General features: G+C 45.4%; 1 protein-coding gene across 2 annotated transcripts in view; it reads right to left on the bottom strand.

The window, feature by feature from the left end:
• Positions 1 to 17,973, bottom strand: part of FKBP9 (FKBP prolyl isomerase 9) — a 48,989-nt gene extending 31,016 nt beyond the window's left edge. Inside the window, exons 1-4 of one of the 2 annotated variants that reach the window (XM_055347526.2) lie at positions 17,539 to 17,904; positions 11,604 to 11,762; positions 905 to 1,050; positions 296 to 485 (exon numbers count right to left, since the gene is read on the bottom strand). In XM_055347526.2, coding sequence (XP_055203501.1) covers positions 296 to 485; positions 905 to 1,050; positions 11,604 to 11,762; positions 17,539 to 17,759 — 716 coding nt within the window. In that variant the 5' untranslated portion in view covers positions 17,760 to 17,904. Of the gene's footprint in view, positions 1 to 295; positions 486 to 904; positions 1,051 to 11,603; positions 11,763 to 17,538 lie in introns of both variants that reach the window. The other variant, XM_031012980.3, reaches the window with a different exon arrangement.
• Between the last annotated feature and the right edge of the window lie 5,235 nt (positions 17,974 to 23,208).

The raw sequence follows: 23,208 nt of genomic DNA, 5'->3' as shown, positions 1-23,208 counted from the left end.
AAAAAAAAAAAAAAAAAAGAAATAGAACCTTTCACTTAATGATGAGATCTCAAAATACTGTTAAGTTAGATAAACACTGCTCTTCAATGTTTCTAAGATGTATTAAAATTTTGACTCTGGCACCAGAGAAGATGCAACACTGACCAAAAGTCTTAAGTAGATGAGTTCAGTACTGATTACAGTTGAGAAGAGTCCTTATTCTGGTATCCCCGTTAGCATAAAAAGCAAGTAAGACAGAAGGAAAGAACTATGCATGGGACATTTCACTGATACTGCCATGAACGACAGGACTTACCTCGAATCAAACAGAGTTCCGTCCAGGAATGTCCCGTTGTAGTGGTACCTCACAAAATCAGACACCTGGATGGTCCGAGGGCAACTCGGGGGCTTGAAATAGGTGTGAATCTGAACCTGGTCTTCAGAATTCCAAATATCCATCAGAAGTACATCAAAATGAAGCACTGAATTGGGGGGGATCACACCAGCTAGAAATTAAAGATTACACACTGAGTTCACAGTTGCTGCCTTTCAGGCCAGATAAATAAACACCTAGGATGCTCCCAAGGTGAATGTGGGCCAAAAGGGTTCAAGCAGTCTCCGCTATACAATCCCAAAATGACCCATTCTTCCTCCCTCTTTCCTCCAAATGAAATTGAAAGAAAAGAGAAAAAACAGTCTTCTTCTCATTGAGGGTATCATTCAATACATCTGTGTTAATGACACTTTCTTTCACATCTAGAAGAAATAAACCTAAGATGGAAATTTTAGCTGTGTATGAGTTCACTGCTTTTCATTTTCCCCCAGTCTAAAGCTTCCAAGATTCTCCAGTCTGTTTGACTTAACATCCTAAAAGTGTTCTCATTGTTTCTGCTGACGTGTTTATAAACGAGGAAGAAAAGCTTACAAACTCCTTCACTTCCGTAGGCAAGCTTTGGGGGAATCTTCACGAAACGTCTCTCGTTTACGCACATCCCAACAAGAGCCTGGTCCATCCCTGTGATCAGCTGTCCTTTTCCCACAAACACGTTGAAAGTGGAGTCTCTGTCATAGCTGAAGGCCCAAAGGGTAGGGAAAGAGAAAGAAAAGTATAAATAGTCCCTTCCTCAGTAAAAACCAACCTGTAAAAATGTGCCCACAGATGTAATGGGGCCATAGCAAAGCAAAAACCCTGCCTAGGAGTTACTGATACAGGAACATCTCCACTGGACAGTACTTGTAGGGTTGGAAATTTTAGACTACCTTGAATATTGCCAGCAAATCTAGTTCAATAAGAATCAGCATAACTCTCTCCAAAAAAAAAAAAAAAATGTGCTAAACTGATTTTGCAAAATAGTTACCTATTCTTTCACACACACAAAAAAGAAAGAGTTGGCTGTGGTCATGCCAGGGCTTTGGAAGGCCAAGGCAAGAGGAGTTAAGTTGAAGTTAGGAGTTCGAGACCAGCCGGGGCAACAAAGTGAGGCCCCCCCTCTCTACTAAATAAATAAATACATATAATTAGCCAGGTGTGGTGGTGCATGCCTATAGTCCCAGCTACTTTGGAAGCTGAGGTAGGAGGATCGCTTGAGCCCAAGAGTTTGAGGCTGCAGTGAGCTATGATTGCACCACTGCACTCCAGCCTGGGCGACAGAGTCTCAAAAAATAAAATTAAATTAAATTAAAAAAAAGACTTTACAGCCAGGTGCAGTGGCTCACGCCTGTAATCCCAACACTTTGGGAGGCCGAGGAGAGTGGATCACCTGAGGTCAGCAGTTTGAAACCAGCCTGGCCAACATGGTGAAACCCCATCTCTACTAAAAATACAAAAAATTAGCCAGGCGTGGTGGCACACGCCTGTAGTCCCAGCAACTCGGGAGGCTGAGGCAGGAGAATTGCTTGAACCTGGGAGGCGGAGATTGCAGTGAGCCAAGATAGCGCCACTGCACTCTGCACTCCAGCCTAGGTGACAGAGCAAGACTCTGTGTCAAAAAAAAACAAAAAAACAAAAAAAACTTCATTTCATTTTCTATATGATTGGTACCTAAAAGCAACATCATAGGTACTAATGGCCAAAGTTAACACACACACACACACACACACACACACACACACTTGATTTTTTTTAAAAGTCATCCAGCTAAGTTAAACACAGAGGCAGCATGATAACAGCATAAAACATACTTAAACTCTCTTAACCTCAGTTTCCTCCACTGCAAAATGCAAGAAATAATAACAGCCTCCCCAGGATCTGTGTAACAACGTGAAAAATGCTCTGAAAACCTAAGTGTTATGCCAATATTGCTATAATTATCACAGGTAATAGAAAGTATGATGTAGTCTTAGGATCACTAATACACGTGTTTTAAAGGCTGATAGGCAACAGCCTTAGATCAAAAGATAAATAAGGAAATCATGGCTGTGACTCACACCTTTATCTTCTTCAATGTCAAATTTAGCAATCAACAGGGGTTTGCCTATTAGGGGACTGTGCCAGGTGCTTTGGGGGATATAAAGTACAAGGCATGGACTTTGCCTACAAGTACCTTATATACTGATAGAGACCCACAGGGTTTCAGAAGACATAAAATAAAATGCTCTATGGCATTTTATAATAACAGATTTTTACTCACTGACACGGAGGGATATATACAATAAGAGTAAAGGGCAGGTTACAATGCCAGGCGTGGTGGCTCATGCCTGTAATCTCAGCACTTTGGGAGGCCAAGGATGGTGGATCACTTGAGATCAGGAGTTCGAGACCAGCCTGGCCAACATGGTGAAACCCCATCTCTACTAAAAATACAAAATTAGCCAGGCGTGATGGTGTGCACCTGTAGTCCCAGCTACTTGGGAGCCTGAGGTACAAGCATTGCTTGAACCTGGGAGGTGAAGGTTGCAGTGAGCTGAGATGGTGCCACTGCACTGTCATCCAGCCTGCGTGACAGAGTGAAACTTTGTCTCAAAAAGGGTGGGGGGGAACAGGTTAACACAGTATAAAATCACTCCATTTTCAACTTACATATATAGATGCATATGAAAAAATCCACAAGGCAATACATGAAATATTATCTATCATCTACAGGTAGAGGACTTCAGGTGACTGAATTTGTTTTCTCTTTAATTATCTTACTTTTCAAAATGATAATGTAATTAATTATGTAATAAAATGTTAAGAGCTGCTGGGATTTACTTCATGAGAATGCATCACCCTTTATTTTGCAACATACTTTCACTTTTTCCTCTTTTTCCCTAATGAACAGTTTGGGCGAGCAACAGAGTCCACCTCACCACTCCCCTCAGGGCAGCTTCCTGAGACCTGGCCCTCTTCTCTTTCTCCTCCTAGTTTTACAGCCTATTTTAATAAGTTTCCTTTCTTCAAGGTCAGTGAACAGAAAGCAAGATTTCAAGTACAGGCCAACAAGCCAGAGGACAAAAGCACATGGCCAGTTGTGTGCCCAAGTCAGCTTTACACCTCCACCCTCTACCTCCGGGGCCCCAATCCCCACCCCCTGGAATGCCTGCTCTTGAATTACACTTGGCTGGGGACTCGCCCTGCCACTAAGCTATCATCAAACTGGCAGATTTATTATAATAATGGGCCAGAAAGCAAGACTTCAAAGACTCCCAAGCACAGAACACAGGCAAGCAGCAACAATGCACCGGCAAGAAACTACTTTAAAAATATTTCTTTCATTCACAGAACCAGAATATACTTCCTAAATTTAACAAAACTTTTTAATACTAACTACCATTTACAGAGTATCTATTATTTGTTGGGCACAGTAGCAAACTAAGCTCTGCAATATATACTACACCATTTAATCCTCATACAATACTTTAAGGTGGGTGCTATGATACTCAGGCTCTTTGGAGGTTACAAAATTTCCCAAGCTCATGAAATTAAACATGAGGAGGGAAAAAAGCAAGAATCTAGGACCATCTCAATCTCACACTCCAGGGTCAGGGCCTCCCTAGAGGTGTATAGAAACAGTTGTTGCCCAGCTTGGGCAACATTGTGAAATCCCATCTCTACTAAAAATACAAAAAATTAGCTGAGCATGGTGGTATGTGCATGTGGTCCCAGCTACTTGGGAGACTGAGGTGGGAGAATCACTTGAACCTGGGAGGCAGAGGCTGCAGTGAGCCAAGATCATACCCCGGCACTCCATCCTGGGTGACAGAGTGAGATCCTGGAAAGAAAGAAAGAAAAGAAAGAAAGGAAGAAAGGAAGAAAGGAAGAAAGAAACAGTTGTTGCCTCACAGTATTAACTTCTTCATTTGATGTTGCCTAAGCACTGTGAACAATTAAGCACCAAAGTGCTAAAAACCAAAAAATATTTCTGAAAGAAAATGTATACATTTATACATTAATAATGTATACATTTATATAAGAGGCTAACAATGCAAGACCAGTCTTATCTACTGCTTAAAATTCTGACCATCTGGAAAAATAAAGTTGTTCTGAACAAATTTATTCTGATCAGCACAACTGGCACAAACTCATGGGCAGCATCAAGCCTAGAACTGGTCATGAAAATTACTTCTGCACACTCTGGAGTAAGCATTTATACAACCTGTCCTGGGATCTGGCTTATTTACACCTTTTACAGGCATCTCATTCAGGGGCCTGCAGGAAACAGATGACACACCCAAACGAAGCTGTTCAGGAAAGTTTAATAATGGGGTTGTGCACAGCTGAGATCATAATCAATGGTGAAAAACTGAAAGGTGTTCCCCTGTGATTGGGAACAAGGAAAAGATGCTTGGTTTCAACACTTCTATTCAGCATGGTCCTAGAACTCCTAGCTAGAGCAATTAAGCAAGAAAAAGAAATACATGGCACAGAAATTGGAAAGGAAGAAGTAAAAATATCTCTTTTAACTGACGAAATAACTTTATATATAGAAAACCCTATAAGAGTCCATAAAAAAAGCTGTTAGAACTAATAAACATTGGACTTGATGGTTCTGTGGGGGAAAAAAAACAACTAATAAACAAATTTGGCAAAGTTGCAGGATACAAAATCAACACCCCAAAATCAGTTGCATTTCTATACACTAATAATGAACAATCTTAAAAAAGGAAATGAACAAAATAATTCTATTTACAATAGCATCAAGAAGAATGAAATACTTAGGATTAAACCTAACCAAGGAGGCAAAAGACTACAATGGAAACTAGAAAAACATTGCTGAAAGAAATTAAAGAGGGCCAGGTGCAGTGGCTCATGCATGTAATCCCTGCACTTTGGGAGGCCAAGGCGGGCGGATCACCTGAAGTCAAGAGTTTGAGACCAGCCTGGCCAACATGATGAAACCTGTCTCTACTAAAAATACAAAAATTAGACAGGCATGGTGGCATATGCCTGTAATACCAGCTACTCGGGAGGCTGAGACAGGAGAATCGCTTGAACTTGGGAGGTGGAGATTGTGGTGAGCCAAAATTGCACCACTTCACTCCAGTCTGGGCGACAGAGCAAGACTCTGTCTCTAAAAAAAGAAAGAAAGAAAGAAATTAAAGAGGACACAAATAAATGGAAAGACATTTCTCGTTTATGGATGGGAAGACTTAATATGGCTAAGATGTCCACACTAACCAAAGCAATCTATTGATTCAATGCAATTTCTACCAAAATCCTGATGGCATTTTTTGCAGAAATAGAAAAAAAAACTAAACTAAAATTCATACAGATTTTTTTTTTTTTTTTTTGAGATAGAGTCTCACTCTGTTGCCCAGGCTAGAGTGCAGTGGTGCAATCTCGGCTCACTGCAACTTCTGCCTCCCGGGTTCAAGCAATTCTGCCTCAGCCTCCCGAGTAGCTGGGATTACAGGGGCCCGCCACCATGCCTGGCTAATTTTTGTATTTTTAGTAGAGACAGGGCTTCACCATGTTGGCCAGGCTGGTCTTGAACTCCTGACCTCAGGTGATCAGACTGCCTCGGCCTCCCAAAGTGCTGGGATTACAGGTGTGAGCCACAGTGCCTGGCCTTGGAATCTTGAAGGACTCTAAAGAGCCAAAACAATCCTGAGAAAGAAGAACAAAACTGGAGGCCTCACACTTCCTGATTTTGAAACATATTATGAAGCTATCATAATCAAGGCAGCATGGTACTGACCCAAATACAGACACATAGACCAATAGATCAAAATAGCCCAGAAATAAACTTTTGCCTATATGGTCAAGTGATCTTTGACAAGGGCTGAGGCTACACAGTGGGTAAGGATGGTCTCTTCAATAAACGGTGCTGGGAAAATTGGATCTCCACATGCAAAAGAATAAAGTTGGAGATTCTTACTTTATACCATAGGAAACAATCAATTCAAAATGGATTAAATGCATAAATATAAGATCCAAAACTATAAAACTAGGAAAAAAACACAAGGGAAAAGCATCATGACATTGGATTGGATATGACACCAAAAGCACAGGTAACAAAAACAAAAACAGACAAAGAGGACTTTGTCAAACTTTAAAACTCTGAACAGCAAAGAAAACAATCAACAGAGTAAAAAGGCAACCTAAAAAATGGGAGAAAATGTTTGCAAACCTCATATATGATAAGGGATTAATATCTAGAATATATAAAGAACTCCTAAAACTCAACAACCACAAAATAATCCAATTTTAAAATGAGCAAAGGGATTGAATGAATATTTCTCCAAAAAAGATATACAAATGGCCAACCAGCGTATGAAAAGATGCTCCACATCACTAAACAGCAGAGAAATGCACATCAAAAACCACAATGCAGGCCAGGCATGGTGGCTCACGCCTGTAATCCCAGCACTTTGGGAGGCTGAGGTGGGCGGATCAACTGAGGTCAGGAGTTCAAGACCAGCCTGGCCAACATGGCAAAACCCCGTCTCTACTAAAAATACAAAAATTAGCCAGGCATGGTGGCATATGCCTGTAATCCCAGCTACTCGGGGGGCTGAGGCAAAACCCCGTCTCTACTAAAAATACAAAAATTAGCCAGGCATGGTGGCATATGCCTGTAGTCCCAGCTACTCAGGGGACTGAGGCAGAAGAATTGCTTGAACCTAGGAGGCAGAGGTTGCAGTGAGCTAAGATCACACCATTGCACTCCTGCCTGGGCGACAAAAGTGAAACTCTGTCTCAAAAAAAAAAAAAAAAAAAGAAAGAAAAAGAAAACCACAATGCAATATTACCTCACACACACTTGTTAGAATGGCCACTATCAAAAAACTGGAAAATAAAAAGTGACGGAGAGGATATGGAGAAATTGGAATCTTTGTGCACTTTGATGGGAATGCAAAATGAACTTGCTCTAGAAAATGGTCTGTAGGCTCCTCAGAAAATTAAAAATAGAAGTACTGTATGATCTAGCAATCCTATCTCTTGGTGTATACCCAAAAGAACTGAAAACAGAATCAGGCCAGACGCAGTGGCTCGTGCCTGTCATCCAAGGTTGAAGCTTGAGCCCAAGAGTTCAAGACCAGCCTAGGCAACCTGGTGAAACACCATCTTTACAAAAACACAAAAATTAGCCATGTGTGGTGGTGCAAAGGTACTGTAGTCCCAGGTACTCGGGAGGTTGAAGTGAGAGGATCACTTGAGCTCAGGAGGTCAAGGCTGCAGTAAGCTGTGATCATGCCACTGCACTCGACCCTGGGCAATAGAACAAAAGACTCTGTCTAAGCCGGGCGCGGTGGCTCACGCCTGTAATCCCAACACTTTGGGAGGCTGAGGTGGGCGGATCACCTGAGGTCGGGAGTTAGAAACCAGCCTGACCAACACGGAGAAACCCTGTCTCTACTAAAAATACAAAAACCAGCTGGGCATAGTGCTGGGTGCCTGTAATCCCAGCTACTCAGGAGGCTGAGGCAGGAGAATCACTTGAACCTGGGAGGCGGAGGTTGCGATGAGCTGAGATCGCACTACTGTACTCCAGCCCAGGCAATAAGAGCGAAACTCTGTCTCAAAAAAACAAAACAAAACAAAAAAACCACTCTGTCTAAACTAAAACAAAAACAAAACAACAACTCAGATATTTGCACACACATGTTCAACTCAGCACGATTTACAATAGCCAAAAGCTAGAAGCAATTTAAATGTCCATAGACAAATAAATGGATAAAAAATATGTGGTATACACACACAATGAAATATTATTCCGCCTTAAAAAGGAAGGAAATCCTATCACATGCTACAATATGGATGAACCTTGAGGACATTACGTAAAGTGAAATAAGCCAGTCACAGAAAGACAAATACTGCATGATTCCACGAATTATATGAGGTATCTAAAGTAGTTAAACTCATAGAAACAGAAAGTGGAATGTTGTTATCAGCGGACAAGGAAGAGGGAAAAACGCAGAGAAGTTGTTCAGTGGGCACAAAGTTTCAATTTTGCAAGATGGAAAAATTCTAGAGATATATTGCACAACAGTGTGAATATAGCTAACACTATTATACAGTTCAAAACAGTTACAATGGTAAATTTGATGGTTTTTTTAAAGTAATAACAAAGTGGGTGTGTGCAAAGGTGTGTACAGAACACAGCAAAACACAAGGGATAGTACCTCTGTGGCTGGGTGGGGAATGCTGTTATCACACCTGAGCTTGAATGACAGAGACAGAGAGGGCAGCTAGGGGCTACCTGACAGGAACTGGGCCCTTTAGTTTAGGACCACAATCCATGGTGACCCTACAGACAGGAAGCCAGAGGAATACATACCTTCACCTCACTCTCTTCCCTCGCTTTGAACATCTGATGCCTGATAGGGTTTGGATCTGTGTCCATGCCAAATCTCATGTTGAAATGTAATCCCCAGTGTTGGAGGTGGGGCCTGGTGGGAGGGCTTAGCGCCATCCCCTCGGTGATGAATGAGTTCAGAGATCTGCTTGTTTAAAAGTGTGTGGCACCTCCCACCCTCTCTCTCTTGCTCCTGCTCTTGCCATGTGAGATGTCTGCTCCCCTTTTCCCTTCCACCATGACTATAAATCTCCTGAGGTCCTCACCAGAAGCTGACGACAGCATGCAATGCTTCCTGTACAGCCTGCAGAACTGTGAGCCAATTAAACCTATTTTCTTATAAATTACCCAGCCTTGGGTATTTCTTTCCAGTGATGCAGGAATGGCTTATCACAATGTCCCAATGGCTGAACCCAACCAAAGCCAGAAGACAAAGAGTCATTAATGCAACCCATACTATGCACATGTAGACCATACATGTCAGCCTCCCAGAGCAAAAAGCAAATGGAACAGGTGAAGGGTGGACCTAGAAAGGCAAATGGAAACGACCTAGCACATCCAACACCCTCCTTTCCTCTCCACCAGCTTGTTTTTGTCCCCTTCCATCACTGCCCCAGGGGGGTGATGGGAAAGTTGTCTGTAGCACCCTCTGATGATGCTCTTTAAAATTATTAACCCAAGGACCACTAAGACAAGAGACATCATAGTCAACACACTAAACTGCCTACACAAAAGCTCACATTATATTGGCAACACATTACTTGAGATAAATAACTATCCTCATGGCTATATTCTTTTTTTTTTTTTTTTTTTTTTGAGATGGCGTCTCACTGTCACCAAGGCTGGAGTGCAGTGGCACGATCTTGGCTCACTGCAATCTCTGCCTCTCATGTTCAAGCAATTCTCCTGCCTCAGCCTCCCTAGAAGCTGGGATTACAGGCACACGCTACCACGCCCAGCTAATTTTTGTATTTTTAGTAAAGATTCAGTTTCACCATGTTGGCCAGGCTGACTTGAACTCCTGACCTCATGATCCACCTGCCTCGGCCTCCCAAAGTGCCGGGATCACAGGCATGAGCCACCATGCCTGGCCCCCATGGCTATATTCCTAAGGCAGAATGGGGCTTCTAAATGTAGGTTTAAATCTGCAACAAGAACGAGCTTTTAAAAGGACAAATGACAGGCTGGGCATGGTGGCTCAAGCGGTAATCCCAGCACTTTGGGAGGCCCAGGCAGGCGGATCACTTGAGCTCAGGAGTTCGAGACCAGCCTGGGCAACATGGCAAAACCTTGTCTCTACCAAAAATACAAAAATTAGCCAGGTGTGGCAGCACACACCTGTGATCCTAGCTACTCGGGTGGCTGAGGCATGAGAATTGCTTGAACCCAGGAGGCAGACGTTGCAGTGAGCACCACTGCACTCCAGCCTGGGAAACAGAGTGAGACCCTGTCTCAAAAAGAAAGAAATAAAAAAAAAGACTGCCATATTTTGAGAACCCATAACAGAAGGGAGGCAAAGTAAGGAAGAACAAGTCCACTGGGCACGGGAACTACCCTTTGGGGGCCTCAAAGTTGGTCCTGTCTCACTTGGGCCAACTCAGATGGCTGACTCACAGGGGACCTGCTTGACGTTTGGACTGTGGTCCTGCCACCACCCTTCACGAATGGGACTGAAACTCACCTCCCCACTGGCCGCCTAGCTCCCAGCTGAGACTCACCCCCTCTGCTGGCTGAGTTTCACCACTGAGACTGATCTTACTGCAGACTTGAAAGCAGGGAGGCCGAGTTTGGCTTTTCTGCCTCCCACCTCCCTCTCCACACATTCACTCCCAAACGGGACTCTGGGCTTTCTGGACCCTTTGCCTAAGACTATTTCCCTCACACAGCCATCTCTACCAGTAGCTAATGAGACATGCCGGGGAGAAAAGAAAAGCAGTTAATGAACCGGCAAACTACCCAGACGGGAAAGTGTGAGAACGCTGCAGAGGAGGAAGGTTAGAGGAGGTGAGGGAGGAGAGAGGGAGCAAGCAGGAACAGAGAAGAAATGAGAGAGAACGCCTCCATTCACAGCTCCTCAGAGAATCAGACCCTGAAACATGAGCTGTTGGCTTGGATGGGCTTTGACCCATTAAAACATCATTAAATGAAAAACTTTGCAAAGCAAAGCAAAATCCATTGCTGTTATGGATTTTTGTTTTTAAGCAACTGCACAAATTAAAATGTCAGATCCCTATAGATGATTCCCATTTTTCACAGGGCTTAGCCCAGTAAAATACCATACAGCCAAATTAAATTGTTAATATAAATGTGTAATTGCTCGCAATGACCCACAAATGAAAATTCAAAGCCACGCTAATAAGTCTTCACCAGGGGTGCTTGGCCAGCTGCCAATGGCCTCAGGAGACCGCAGTGAGAAGTAGCTAGGATCTTCCCCTAGTTAGCAGAAACGCACAGGGCTAATGCACAGTAGCAGCCTCCGTTTCAGCACTCTCCTTCTCCATAAAAAGAGCTGCAATGTGGAGTCACACTCTAAACAACTCCTGTTAGCATGTCCTGACCTGGCCAGTTGCTCTGACACCACTGCCCCTGTCAGGCCCCCCTGACTGCATCCTGGCTGCTGCCCAGCCTACTGGCTCTTCCCTGTGGACCAGTCCTGCTGAAAGGGTGAGCCTGGGCCCCCACTTAGGACCATGTGACTTAACACCCAATAGGGTGGACACCTGCCCCAAGCAGGACCCATCAGATTATTTCTTGGAAACCTAGAAGTGAGAAAGTCCAGTTTGTCGGCGTTGGTGCTGGATCCCAGAGATCATGTGTGCAGCATGGGGAGCTTATTGGAGCACTCTTTTTCTAGTGGGAGAGAATGAAGCCCCGTTTGCAACCCCTTGGGGAGAGGCAGAAAGTCACCTCAGTCCATGATTCTGGACCCTCACAAGGAATTGGAGATACTTCCAATAAATTCCCACTCCTTTCTGCTTAAGTCTGCAGGACGGGCTTGTGTTCACCCCAACCCTGACTTGAGGGCAGGGACTTTTGTCAGCTTTATCCTCTGCTGTATCCCAGTACCTGGAATGTTAGAAGCTGGATGAATCCCTGTGTAAAATGAAGCCCCAATGAGGCTGATCTCTAGAATTTCTACTTACACTATCAGTCCATCCACTGAGCACCTCAATTCCCTTACTCCTCTGAACATAAACCTTCCCTTCACAAGATTCTGAACAGAAGCATATATTCAGGGCAACTTGAATCCATGGGATGAAAAAAAAAAAAAAACAAAACCAAAGTCCACAACACCTAGCTCAGCCACCCAGGCCTCCCAAGGACTGGTTCTCCCACACCCTTCCAGTGCCAGGTCCCCTGCCTCCTGACCCAAATATTGGAGCCTCTCACTGTTCCTTGAGCATGCATTACTCAGGCCCAGACTCTGGTCCACCCCATCCACTCTCTTAAACACACTCCCCGCTCCAAGGAATGAAATCCCATCCATGCTCAAGGCCCAACTCAAGCATCAGCTCCTCCTCAAAGCCTTTCATATGGCTTCAGCAAGAAGAAATCCTTCCCTCCCTGGAATGGGTAGAGGTATCTATGCATAATACTCACAAGGCACTCACTGCATGCTGGCTGCTTTGTGTGAGGCATGAGAGCTCCCCAGTCCAGAATCTGAAGGTCAGTTATATTAGCTGGGTGGCCACTGTCCTCTCACCTTTCTGGCCCTGTCGCCCCCACCCTCCCACCCCTCACTCCTACTGCTTTTTCTCCATAGTCCTCACCAACTTCTACTTTACCATATAACTTAAGAGTATGCCTGTCTTCTCACTAGTATGTAAGCTCCATGAGGGCAGAGATTTCTGTTTTATTCACTGTTACATCCTTGACACCTGCAAGAGTTGGTACTCAGTAAATATCTGTTGGATGAATAAATGAATTCCAGCCTGGCCAAGGTGGCGAAACCCCATCTCTACTAAACATACAAAAATTAGCCAGGTGTGGTGTTGCACACCTGTAATCCCAGCTACTCAGGGGGCTGACGCACAAGAATTGCTTGAACCCAGGAAGCAGAGGCTGCAGTGATGTGAGACTGCATCACTGCACACCAGCCTGGGCAACAAAGTGAGACGCTGTCTCAAAAAAAAAAAAAGAGAATGAATAAATGAATGAATATACAAAATGAAGTTGACCCCTGTTATTGAGTTCATGATTCTTTTATTTAGTTAGTTAGTTTTTGAGACAGAGTTTAGCTCTCGTTGCCCAGGCTGTAGTGCAATGGCGCAATCTCGACTCACCGCAACCTCCACCTCCCAGGTTCAAGCGATTCTCCTGCCTCAGCCTCCCGAGTAGCTGGGATTACAGGCATGCGCCACCACGCCCAGCTAATTTTTTGTATTTTTAGTAGAGACGGGGTTTCTCCATGTTGGTCAGGCTGGTCTCCAACTCCCTCAGGTGATCTGCCCGCCTTGGCCTCCCAAAGTGCTGGGATTACAGGCATGAGCCACCATGCCTGGCCAAGTCTGTGATTCTTTTAGAGCAGTGGTCCCCAGCCTTTTTGGCCCCAAGGACCAGTTTCATGAAAGGAATTCACTTTTTCCATGACCGGGATGGGGGGATGGTTTTGGGATTATTCAGATACATTAAATTTATTGTGCACTTTATTTCCATTATTATTACACCATAATATATAATGAAATAATTATACAACTCACCATAATGTAGAATCAGTGGGAGCCCTGAGCTTGTTTTCCTGCAACTAGATGGTCCCATCTAGGGGTGATGGGAGACAGTGACAGATCATCACGCATTAGATTCTCATAAGGAGCACATAACCTAGATCCCTCCCATGTGCAGTACACAATAGGGTTCATGTGCCTATGAGAATCTAATGCCCCTGCTGATCTGACAGGAGGCTGAGCTCAAGCAGTGACGTGAGCAATGCGGAGACACTGTAAATACAGATGAAGCTTTGCTTGCTCACCTGCTGCTCACCTCCGGCTGTGCAGCCTGGTTCCTAACAGGCCACAGACCACAACAGGTCCATGGCTCAGGGGTTAGGGACCCCTGTTTTATTTATTTATTTACTATTTATTTATTTTTGTAAATTGATATCCCATTTCAGTACCCCTCTTTTAGAGCAATGGTTCTCAAAGTGTGGTCCTCAGACCAGTAGCATCAGCTGGGAACTTGTCAGAAAAGCAAATTCCTAGGCCCTATCCCAGAGCTACTGAATCGGAAACTGTATAACAAGCTCTCTACGTGATTCAGAAGTATATGTAGTTTAAACACTACTGTGCTAGAGCATCTAGAACTCTGTATACCCAAAAAGGTATGTGGTAGGCACATAATAATATTTATCAAAAGACAAGCCTGGACCTTGGGGTCTGCAGACACACCCCTGAGCTCCTCCCCGGTGAATTTTCATCATCCTTGGGTCTTATCCCTGCCATCCCAGGATTCCATCCTAACCTCCCCCACACACAGACACAAAAATATATAGTTAAACCTTCTCTGTGCTTTCATAGCTACTTACCTTTCTTCTGTCATATACATGGGTGGACTACAGACCATAGATTATGGCCATGAACTACCTGGGTTCAAATCTCCACTCAACCACTTAGTAGTTATGTTCCTTGGGCAAATCATTTGAACTTTCTGAGCCTCAGTTTCTTCATTTGTAATGAGGTACCTACCTCACTGTCTTGTGAAGTTAAACAAATTATTCTAAGATTAAATGAGTTAACATATGTGAAGGCACATGGTAAGAACTATGTGTGAACTCTATGAGAGACAGAGTGTGCGCTACTGTCTTACTGTACTTATCACACTATGTTGTAATAGCCTAGGCTGTAAGTGGTAGGGATGGGGAAGAAGCATACTAGACTAGGACTAGTCTCTGTCTTGAGGGATAGACGCTGAAAAATGTTTGATGAAGGGATGGTAGATCCTCCATGCTCTTTCAACTGCCCTACACTGCCTCACAGTGGCTGCCAGCCCTAGAGATGTTCTAGATATAGGACAACTTGTTCTACTGGAATTAATTACCATCAACTCAAGCAAGAAATTCTTCCCTATGAAAGAAGCACATGAAAGAAGATACACAAATGGTCAATACGCACATGATACTCAGCATCGTTAGCCATTAGAGAAATGCAGATCCAAACCACAATGAGATATCATTTCACACCCACTAAATGGTTATAATCAAAGACACAGGCCAGGCGTGGTGGCTCACGCCTGCAATCCCAGCACTTTGGGAGGCCGAGGTGGGCAGATCACCTGAGGTCAGGAGTTCGAGACCAGCCTGGCCATCATGGTGAAACCTCGTCTCTACTAAAAATACAAAAATTAGCCAGGCATGGTGGCAGGCACCTGTAATCCCAGCTACTCAGGAGGCTGAGGTAAGAGAATTGCTTGAACCCGGGAGGCAGGGAGGTTGCAGAGAGCCGTGATCGCACCATTGCACTCCAGCCTGGGTGATAAGAGCGAAATTACATCTCAAAAAAAAAAAAAAAAAAAAAAAAAGACAAGTACAAGTGTTGTTGAGACCGTGGAGAACTATGAACCTTCATACACTGCTGGTGGGAATGTAAAATGGTGCAGCCATTGTGGGGAAACAGGTTGGCTATTCTTCAAAACGTTTATAACATAGGTGCCATAGGACGCAGCAATTCCAACTCCTAGGTGTATATCCAAAAAAAGGAAAAGGTACATCCACACAAAACCTTGCACATGAATGTTCATAACATCATTCATGATAGCCAAAAAGTATAAGCAATCCAAATGTCCATCAACTGATGAATGGACACAATGGAATATTACATATACAGCCACAAAAAGGAATGAAGTACTGATATACCTTACACCATAAATGAACCATGAAAGAAGCCAATTATACAAAGCACCTCAAATTATATGATTCCATTTATACAAAATGTCCAGAAGAGGCAAATTCATAGAGACATAAAGTAGATTCGTGGCTGAAAGGGACTGGAGGGCAGTCTAACTGGGGTTGGGGAGTGACTGATAATGGGTCCAGCGTTTCTTTTTTGGGGGTGATGAAAATGTTCTGGAAATAGCTAGTTGTGATGTTTGCACTACTCTGTGAATATACTAAAAAACACTGAATTGTACACACCAAATGGGCAAATTGTATGGCATTATATCTCAATAAAGCTGTTTTTCTGTTTCGTTTTTTGTTTTTTTGTTTTGTTTTGTTTTTTGAGACGGAGTCTCCCTGTCACCCAGGTTGGAGTGCAGTGGCACGATCTCAGCTCACTGTAGGCTCCGCCTCCCAGGTTCACGTCATTCTCCTGTCTCAACCTCCCGCATAGTTGGGATTACAGGCGCCCGCCACCTCGCCCGGCTAATTTTTTGTATTTTTAGTAGAGACTGGGTTTCACCGTGTTAGCCGGGATGGTCTCGATCTCCTGACCTCGTGATCCGCCCGCCTCCGCCTCCCAAAGTGCTGGGATTACAGGCGTGAGCCACCGCGCCCGGCCTGTTTTTTTTTTTTTGTTTGTTTGTTTGTTTGTTTGTTTTTAAGTAACTAAAATAGTAGTAAGAATGACCATTTCTAAGCGCTTGCTAGTGCCACATACTATGCTGAACAGCTTTTGTATATTCCTTGTCTGGAACTTCAAAAAAGTCAAGAGTCTACAAAATATTCGTAATGACCCTAGACCTTGGGGCACATAGCAGGGGCTCAACAAATAGCTCTCTCTGCCTGATCTAGTGTTCGCGAAGGGAAGTGCTGGCACAGACCAGGGTTTGTAACAAAAGCCTTGGCGAGGAGTAGCCTGGTGCTGGACGAAGAGAGGCCTGTTAACCCCGAACCTAAACTGGAGGGAAACTGGAGAGCAGTGCTGTGATCCTGAGGCAGAGCTGAGAGAAGGAGTTCTGGGCCTGATATAGGGCCTGGTGTAAAGCAGAGTGACGGTCCTGGACTACCTCCTGCCCTCGAGAGGTGTCGTGTTGTGTTTTGTTTTGTGATGGGATCTCTCTCTGTCTCCCAGGCTGCAGTGCAGTGGCAAGATCATAGCTCACAGCAGCCCCAAACTCCTGGGCTCAAGCGATCCTCCCGCCTCGTTCTCTCAAAGTGCTGGGACTACAGGCGTGAGCCACCACGCCCAGCCCCAAGAGAGGTTTTTGTATGGCAGGAAAGGAAGGGCAGTGGTAGTTGCGCGCACAGACTCTGGAGTTGGATTAAACAATCTGACTCCATTGTTTAAACACGTTTCTTAGCCGCAGTTGCTTGTTACCTTACTGATAAAATGAGGGTAGTGATAGTACCTACCTCACAAGACTGCTGTACAATTAAATGAGTTCACTACAATATGGAAAGTACTTAGAACTACACCTACACATTGTTAACAGCTCATTGTATGTTTGGGGCTGCTAGCCTCTTCACCATTGTTCTGTGTGAGAAGCACCATCTGACTAGATTCCCAAGGGAGCGGAGGGAAGGAACAGGAAAGGGAGAAGAGAGGCAGGCACGAACATCCACTCTTGGGGGTCCAGTTGTGCAACGTGGCCTCCACTTACACTGATTATTTTACACTGATTTTGCGTGTGTCCATGCGCTGGGAGGAAAGGGAGGACGTGGTCTGCCCCAACCCCGCTGCTCAAGGTCCTCCAAGGGTCCAGTCCCCGGCTGGCAGCCTAGGGCACGTGAGGGCCGGGAGGCTCACCCGCGGCGGAGGGTCTGGGGTCCGGGAGGATCTGGGCAGCGGAAGAAGGGAGGAGCGCGGCTGCACGGGGCGGAGCTAGGGGAGGTCTGGCAGGAGGGAAAGGCCTGTCCGGAGAGAGGGACGCGCATCCGCTGAGGCCGCGCCGGGCGCCAAGGGCGCGGTACCTGGAGTCGAACTTCTGGCCGTCGGGGAACGTCCCCACGTAGTGGTAGCGCACGAAGTCGCCGCTGCGCACGGTGCGCGGGCACTCGTCGGGCACGAAGCGCCGCTCGATCTGCAGCTCCGCGTCGGAGCCCAGGCCCGCCACGGGCGCTGCCTGCCCGGTCACCCAGAGCAGCAGCAGGAGCAGCGGTGGCGGCGGGGGCCTCCAGCCCCGGAACGCCATCGGGGCGGCGAGAAGAGTGGCGCGGACGCAGCGCGGCGCTCGGGCGGCACGGGTCGGCCTGGGCGTGCGGCTGCGTTTGCAAACGTGGACCGGTCTCCTGGCCCAACCCGGGCTGCAGCCGCCACCCCCTCTCCCCGGCCGCCCGCCCTCCCGGCCGCAGCTCCAGGGGAGGAGCCCAGCCTGATCGCTCGCCGAGGGCGGGCCTGCTGCGCCCTGCCCCGCCCGGCATTGGGAATGTGCGTGCCGCAGCGGGGAGGGGGGCTGGGAACTCCAGTGGGGACCAAGTCTGGGCCTAGAGAGGGCGTGTCCCCGAGCGAGACACTGTGATCTCCGGACAAGGCTTTGGCCCAAAGTCGGAAGAGAAAAGCGCGTACTGCCCAAGCCCACCCGCTGGTCTCCGCCCGTCCCTGGAGACACCGGGTTTGGTGCCGTGAGGGGCTCCTACGTGGCCGTGGATCCAATTTCCCCTTGCTGCTTTGGAGAGGGAGGGAAAATTAGATTTTAATTTTTTAAGCTTAGTTACAAGGGTATGGTCTACCTTGAAAGAGACCGAAACCTTCAGGACTTTTTTTTTTTTTTTTTTTTTTTTTAATACTACTTAAAGGAAAAGAGAGGCCGGGCGCCGTGGCTCACGCCTGTAATCCCAACGCTTTGGGAGGCCAAGGCAGGCGGATCACGAGGTCAGGAGATGGAGACCATCCTGGCCCACATGATGAAACCCCGTCTCTACTAAAAATACAAAAAAATTAGCCAGGCGTGGTGGCGCGTGCCTGTAGTCCCAGCTACTCGGGAGGCTGAGGTAGGAGAATCGCTTGAACCCGGGAGGCGGAGGTTGCAGCGAGCCGAGATCGCGCCACTGCACACCAGCCCTGGCGACAGTACGAGACTCTGTCTCCAAAAAAAGAAAAGGGAGGCATGTATTGCGAGAGGCTCCCGTGACACTTGTCTAGGCAAAAGTTTTAAGGCACCGTGAGGGTCCTCCAAGCCGTCAGCGGCCGCACTGTGAGCTGATACTTGCAGACATCCTACAAGCTCCCATATACGAGCCTATGCCAGGGAGGACTTCATCATAGAGACCCAGAAGCCACAGGAATCCATTAGAGTAATCAGATGCACTTGGAATTGGAATTGGGTGTTATAATTTATTAAAATTTTGGAATAATGAAAGCAAATCACCAACTCTTTCTTAACTCGTTTTGGAAGCAAACACAATTCTGATACCAAAACCTGGCAAAGAGAGCAACAAAAAAGAAAAATAAAACTGAAAAAACAGGGCACGATCTAATTTATAAACATAAATGCAAAAATACTGAATAAAACGTAATAAAATCGGATTAAACCGCATATTAGGCCAGGCGCAGTGGCTCACACCTGTAACCCTAGCACTTTGGGAGGCCGAGGTGGTTGGATCACCTGAAGTCAGGAGTTCAAGACCAGCCTGTCCAACATGGTGAAACCCTGGCTCTACTAAAAATACAAAAATTAGCAGGGTGTGGTGGCACGGCCTGTAGTCCCAGCTACTTGGGAGGCTGAGGCAGAAAAATTGCTGGAACCTGAGAGTCGAAGGTTGCAGTGAGCCGAGATTGTGCCACTAAATTGCACCACTGCACTCCAGCCCAGGCGACAGAGTGAGACTCCGCCTCAAAAAAATAAATAAATAAAAAATAAAAAAAAACAGTATGTTAAATGAAAAATATACCATTACATGGGCTACCTAGGTGAGCTTCTGCAAATTAACAAAATGTCAGTGTTCTCTGTAAGATGAAGATAAAACAATCATTATAAGATTACTATAATCTTAGGTTTCAGGGATCGAATGAGAAACTACATGAATAACAAGAAAAATGTTCATTGTTCATCTTAGAGCTTATTCTAGAAATAGAACACCTATTAATAAAATTATAGGACGGAAGAAGGGAAAAAAAGCTCTAAGATCATGTGGCCATAGACTCAAAACGGCATGAGATAAAATTCAACACCTACCTCTGATTTTAAAAACAAACAGAGGGCCTGGTGGCTCACTTCTGTAATCCTGGCACTTTAGAAGGCCGAGGCAGGAGGATCACTTGAGCCCAGGAGTTTGAGACCAGCCTGGGCAACATGGCAAAACCCCACCTCTACGAAAAAATACAAAAATTACTCACCCCTGTAATCCCAGCACTTTGGGAGGCCAAGGGGGGCAGATTGCTTGATCTCAGGAGTTTGAGACCAGCCTGGGCAACCTGGTGAAACCCCGTCTCTACTAAAAGTACAAAAATTAGCCAGGTGTGGTGTTGCATGCCTATAATCCCAGCTACTCCAGTGGCTGAGGCAGGAGAATCGCTTGAACCCCAGAGGCAGAGGTTGCACTGAGCCAAGATCGCACAATTGCACTCCAGCCTGGGTGATAGAGCAAAACTCTATCTCAAAAAAAAAAAAAAAAAAAAAAAGAAAAAACTTTCTGATTGTAGTCTATTAAGTCTATTAATGGCACTGACCACCAAAAAGTACTTTTGCATGTTATCTTTATATTGTCAAACAATACCTTGACTTTGAAGTATATAATCATTGATAATAAAAATTGTTATACATTTTATTGGCATGAATTCAGACATTCAGTTCATTCACTACACATATACTTTGGTCCAGTCTTTGCTTCACTTATGTCTCTGTGGCTTCAGGCAAGTCAGGTAACTTCTTACTTCCACCCTTGACTGTAAAACAGATGATACTTATCTTGCCTACTGACCTCTTACGGCAATTTGGGGAAATATCTTGGTGCTGAATTAGTTTCTAGGCTCAGACGCTAAACATACAATACATATTAATTGGTAAAGACTTGGGATTTGAAACTTGATCTTTTGAACTAGATGCCAAGAAGTCCAATCTTCATGACAACTCTGTATAAGGTCATAGGTATAATCACTACTTTACAGAAAAAATAAACTCCAGCCTGGGCAACTGAGTGATACCCTGTCTCAAAAAGAAAAACAAAAACCAAACAAAAATTAGCCAGATGTGGTGGTGTGTGCCTGTAGTCCCAGCTATTTGGGAAGCTGATGTTGGAGGATCACTTGAGCCCTGGATGTTGAGGCTACAGTGAGCCATGATTTCACCACTGCACAATTGGCCTGGGTGACGGAGAGAGACCTTGTCTCAAAAAAAAAAAAAAAAAAAAGAGGTAGAGCACAGCGGCCTGCACCTGTAGTCCCCGTTCAGCTACTTCGGAGACTGAGGTGGGAAGATCATCTTCAACCTAGAAGATGGAGGCTGCAATGAATTGTGATCACACCACTGCACTCCAGCCTAGGTGACAGAGCGAGAGCCTGTCTAAAAATATATATAAAATAAAATAAAAACGAATGTCTGCTCGTGGTGGCAGGATCTAGGAGCCTGTAATCCTAACTACTTGAGAGCCTGAGGTGGGAGGATCTCTTGAGCCCAGAAGTTCAAGTCCAGCCTGGGCAACATAACACGACTCTGTCTCAAAAAAGAAAAAAAAAATCTTGCTATTAAAAAATGTCACAAATTTTTTAAAGACAAATGATAAATTAAAAAAATACTTGGCCAGGCGCTGTGGCTCACGCCTGTAATCCCAACACTTTGGGAGGCCAAGGCGGGCGGATCGCGAGGACAGGAGATCGAGACCATCCTGGCTAACACGGTGAAACCCCATCTCTACTAAAAATACAAAAATTAGCCGGGCGTGGTAGCGGGCGCCTGTAGTCCCAGCTACTCAGGAGGCTGAGGCAGGAGAATGGCGTGAACCCGGGAGGGGGAGCTTGCAGTGAGCCAAGATTGCACCACTGCACTCCAGCCTGGCGACAGAGCAAGACTCCATCTCAAAAAAAAAAAAAAAAAAAAACACTTACGGCCAGGCATGGTGGCTCACGCCTGTAATCCCAGCACTTTGGGAGGCTGAGGCGGGTGGATCATGAGGTCAGGAGTTCAAGACCAGCCTGGCCAAGATGGTGAAACCCCGTCTCTACTAAAAATACAAAAATTAGCTGGGCGTGGTGGCAGGCACCTGTAATCCCAGCTACTCAGGAGGCTGAGGCAGGAGAATCACTTGAACCCCAGGGACGGAGGTTGCAGTGAGCCCAGATCATACCACTGCACTCCAGCCTGGGCGACAGAGTGAGACTCTGTCTCAAAACAAACAAACAAAAAAACCCTTACAACTATATGACAAAACAAATGTGTAAGCATAAGTGAACACCCCATCTGTGTTGGCCTGAAATTCTTTGAGGCTCCTCCCATTTAGAAGTGGAGTTTATGATTATCCTGTTGAATCTGGATAGGCCTGCAGCTGTGCTGACCAATAGAATACAGTCTAACTGATGGGCCGTGACTTCTGGGCTAGATTATAAAAGGCCATGTTGTTTCCACCTGGTTCACTGGAACACTTGCCCCTTAAGTCCTGATCCCTGTAAGAAGTCCCACTACCTAGAGGCCTCCATGCTGGGGAGATCACAGGCAGACTCTGTGATTGACATTCACACCTGAGCCCATACCTCAGCCATCCCAGCATAGGCAGCAAAAATGTGAGTAAAGCAGCCCCTGGATTAGCCATCTGCCATATGTTCAAGTCAGCCCAGCCATTTGAGCAGTAAGAATCATGTAGCAGACAAAGCCATGACTGCTATATCCTGCCAAAATTCCTGACCCACAGAATTTGTAAGCATATTAGATTGTTGTTTTTAAACTCTGGGGTGGTATATTATGCAGCAGTACAACAAAACTGAAGTCAGAATACACAGGTGAAGACTTCAGAAAAGAGGAAATACAAATAAATATATTCACCCTCACTAGTAATCAAGAAAATAAAATATGCTGGGTGCGGTGGCTCACACCTGTAATCCCAGAACTTTGAAAGGCCGAGGCAGGTGGATCACCGGAGGTCAGTAGTTCGAGACCAGCCTGGCCAACATGGTGAAACCCTGTCTCTACTAAAAATACAAAAATTAGCTAGGTGTGGTAGCACACGCCTGTATTTCCAGCTGCTGGGGAGGCTGAGGCAGGAGAATCACTTGAACCTGGGAGGTGGAGGTGACAGTGAGTCCAGATCACACCACTGCACTCAAGCCTGGGTGACAGAGCAAGACTCTGTCTCAAAAATAAAAAAGAAAAGAAAATAGAGAGTGTACTTTCACTTGTACCAAAGGCTGCACCTCCCCAATCTATAGATTGTTTCTCAGAAAATAAAAGGTCTCAATTTTCCTCAAAAAAAGAAAAGAAAATTAAGACAATGAAGTACATTGTTACAGCATTTAAAGAGATGCATGATTTTGTTTTGTTTTGTTGTTGTTTTGGTTTAATTTGTTTTTTGTTTGTTTGTTTTTTATTTTGAGACGGAGTCTCGCTCTGTCACCCTGGCTGGAGTGCAGTGGCATGATCTCGGCTCACTGTGAGCTCCACCTCCCGGGTTTACGCCATTCTCCTGCCACAGCCTCCCGAGTAGCTGGGACTA

The sequence above is a fragment of the Gorilla gorilla genome, chromosome 6 (assembly GCF_029281585.2).
Source record: "Gorilla gorilla gorilla isolate KB3781 chromosome 6, NHGRI_mGorGor1-v2.1_pri, whole genome shotgun sequence".
Classification (NCBI taxonomy): Eukaryota; Metazoa; Chordata; class Mammalia; order Primates; family Hominidae; genus Gorilla; species Gorilla gorilla.
This window is presented reverse-complemented; position numbering and strand designations above follow the sequence as displayed.